The sequence below is a fragment of the Cervus elaphus genome, chromosome 13 (assembly GCF_910594005.1).
Source record: "Cervus elaphus chromosome 13, mCerEla1.1, whole genome shotgun sequence".
Taxonomy (NCBI): Eukaryota; Metazoa; Chordata; class Mammalia; order Artiodactyla; family Cervidae; genus Cervus; species Cervus elaphus.
The window spans coordinates 5446851-5450193 of NC_057827.1; the positions used below are offsets into that span (position 1 = coordinate 5446851).

Genomic DNA, 3343 nt, shown 5'->3' on the forward strand with positions numbered 1-3343 from the left:
AGTTAATTACCTGCTTTATTCCTGTATTCCCTCCATGGTTCAGATGTATTAAGTGCCTGCTTCACAAGGCTGTTGTGAGGATTAAAGAGAGAAAATATATGTAAAGGGTTTAGTACAATGCCTCTCTTAGTGCCCACAAAAGACAGCTATTATTTTTTATAAAATGTGGAAAATGTAAGAGAGGAAATTACTCTAAATATCAACATTTGTTATTTCTATGTGATGTGATTATGACCCCTTTGTTGGTTTTTGCACTTTTTTCTACTTGTCAAAGCTTTGATATGAACTTGTGAATTCCTTTCTGAAAATAAAACTATGCACTTCACACATTTATGAGTCATGAGTTCTGACGTCCCCGTCCTATTAGATGAAATAGTTATATCTGTATACTTTATAATTCCCATTCCAACCCATAATATTCTGTTAAGAAGATAAAGTACACTTTCCATGAATGACTGTATCACAAGAATCTTTAATGTTTAAAGTTTATTCATGGTGAGGCTGTATCTGTGTTTAGTAAAGTGTGCCCACATTGAGTCCATCTCAGTCCACATCACCAAACTCCACAGGGATGTTTCCTGTGCCCAGGCAGAGCACAAAGACAGGAGTCGGCTTTTCTCTTGGTTAGGCCAGCTGTTCTGGGGAGTTTTTCCAAACTCTCCAAGACCAATCTACCCCAATACACAGCCTCCGTCACACATACAAGAATATGGAAAATGTCTCAGTGTATTTCATAAGTTTAGCACGTCTCTGGTACAAAAAATTCAAGAAAGGTAGCACAAACGCGAAAGCACCAACTGAGCTTACTTACAAACAATCATGCATGAATCCTACACACTAATATTACTGAAGTGAACACAACATTGCATTAAGAGGTATAAAAGCACTATACGGAAAACTTAAAAGTTACACGTGAAATACTGCACTGTAGATCCTGAATATTCTAATGTCCCCCCACCCCCACCCCTCCTCCACCCTGGCGAGGGGCAGAAAACATCCATCTGCCTCCAGACCTTGCTAGTCCTCGGAGACACTGTTGCGGGGGCAGTAGGCAGTGGGGTGGGCCTCCCGCAAGGCTCTAGCCTCTTCCAGAGCTTCCCTGTAGCGGGAAGGCCAGGCCTGGGGGTTTTTCTTAAAGACCCTGGCCAGGAACTCCATGATCTGCATCTTGGTGATTTCGCGGCTGGCACGGGAGCCCCAGAAGAACTCGTACTCAGGGGGCTCGACATGGGGGACGCGCTGGTACTTCAGGTAGTTCTGCTGGACGAACTCCTCGGTGATAAGCTTTCTGACGTCTCCGAAGGTGGAGTGTTTCTTCCAAGGCCTCAGCCCCAAGATGCGCAGCACGTTCCAGACTGCACTCTCTCGAGCGCCGCGACCCTTCACGTAAATGAGGCTCAGGATCATCAGCAGGAGGCCTGTCATCGGCATGCGGTTGCTCAGAGCGACCCTGTCCAACTCCTCTGGCTCCAGAGCTTTGACCAGCGAAAACTCCATGGTGTGCAGGCTGGTCAGCCTCAGGTGCAGCCCAAACACGCGTGCGAGGATGAGGCTGGTGCGCCGAAGGATGCTTCTGCACCACTTCTTGTAACTGCCGATGACATCTTTCACCATGTCTGGGAACCAGATGATCATCCTCTTCTGGTCCTTGACCAGCACGTACCACATGAGCTCGTGTGCCTTCTGCACCAGCTGGGCCGGGGCCGGGGGCGCCGGGCTGAGCTGAGTTGTGCTCGGGGCCTGGTGGGGACGGCCTTCCTCAGCGGCCTGCTGCAGGGCCTTCGGGTCTCCCTCTTCGCCTGGAGCCTGGGGAGGCAGCGAGGCCAGAGGGGCATCAGGCGGGCTTAAGGGAGGGCTCTCCGGCTCAGCGAGGGTCGCGGCCTGAGACCCGGGAGCAGAGGGCCCGCCGGGAATGCCGGGGCTGCTGTGCCCCTCGGAGTTGGAGGCCTCGGCTGCAAAGCTGGGGTCGCACACATCCTTACTTTGTTCGGACATATCTGTTCGGTCTCGCAAGAGCAGGGCCGCCGCGTCCAAGAGCTCTTCGAGTCTGCTTTCCCTCCGCGGACTCCTGGAGAGGAAGTGCGCATTGCTGCGCGCGGCGCCTTCCGCAGAGGCCAGGCAGGGCGGGGCGGCGGCGGGCCGGGCCAATGCGCCTGCGCGTCCGCGCGCCTGGGCCCCGGCAGTTGCTTTGGCGGGTGGGGCTCCCGGTGGGCTGCGGAAGGGGGCTAGGAGGCCCCCAGTAAAAATAGAGGGTCCGCTAGAATATGGGGGCTCCTGGTGGGCTGCGGAAGGGGGCTAGGAGGCCCCCAGTAAGGATAGAGGGTCCGCTAGAATATGGGCCTCAGTGATCACTCCCCCTCCCCAGGCGTCCTGTTAGGGCTAAGGAGGAGTTCTTGAGGAGGAAGGGAGGGAGATGGGTGAGCACTAGACAAGGAGTAAGTTTAAGGGACAAGCGGCAATTTAAGCTTCTGAGATGCTGAAGCTGAGTTTCTTAGGAAGCATTTGATTAGGTATATCCAAAATCAAGTTAGAGATGGGCAAGACCTAGGCTGGTGTGTCGACTAGGTTTCAGATCAGTGTGAGAATTTAAACTGAGAGAACAGTCAGGATTGCCCAAGAAAATAAGTCAACTCTGAAAAAGAGAAGTGGCTTAGTCGTGTCCGACTCTTTGTGCTCCCGTGGGCTGTAGCCTACCAGGCTCCTACGTCCATGGGCTTTTCCAGGCAAGAATACTGGAGTAGGTTGCCATTTCCTTCTCCAGGGGATCTTCCCGATCCAGGGATTGGACCCAGGTCTCCCGCGTTGCAGATAGACGCTTTACCGTCTGAGCCACCAGGAGGACTAATTGGGCAAATTGGAATTCTGAGGGATAACAACAAAAATTCATTGATTTCCTACTACATGCAAGAGTTATAAACAAGAAATGCAGAATGTAGTCAATCCGAGTGCAATTGAAATTTTCTTGAAGGCAGTATACTAATGACTTTGTTAGTATTTTAATGGTCATGATTTTGGTTTTTCAATTCCTTTGGGTAATCTTGGTGTAAGTTTTGTTTCATTAGAATACCCTCACACAGAGATATTAGCATAGACTCATATGATGCCTTTCCACCTGTTTTTCCAGGACCTTCCTTCCCTTTATGACTGTTTCAACCTCCACTTTTGTTCCTGTGGAAACTTCGCCTTCTTACAGCACAACACCCCCATCTTCCACAGAAACTGAATATTATCTCATGCAAATCCCTCCCAAGATCCTTTTTTTTTTTTCTTTTTCTTTTTTAAATTAACATAGATCCCCTAAACTTTCCCAGATAACGAGTGATTTGAGATGTAACAACTGGTG

General features: G+C 50.0%; 1 protein-coding gene across 1 annotated transcript; it reads right to left on the reverse strand.

Moving 5' to 3' along the window:
* Positions 1–452: 452 nt before the first annotated feature.
* Positions 453–2117, reverse strand: NDN (necdin, MAGE family member). The gene has a single exon (XM_043922412.1). It carries the CDS (start codon positions 1993–1995, stop codon positions 1018–1020), a length of 978 nt encoding a protein of 325 aa, XP_043778347.1. The 5' UTR covers positions 1996–2117; the 3' UTR covers positions 453–1017.
* Positions 2118–3343: the final 1226 nt, after the last annotated feature.

Bases quoted from the DNA above. Each gene is read 5' to 3' on its own strand.
- NDN (XM_043922412.1), bottom strand. From the start codon at position 1,995: ATGTCCGAACAAAGTAAGGATGTGTGCGACCCCAGCTTTGCAGCCGAG.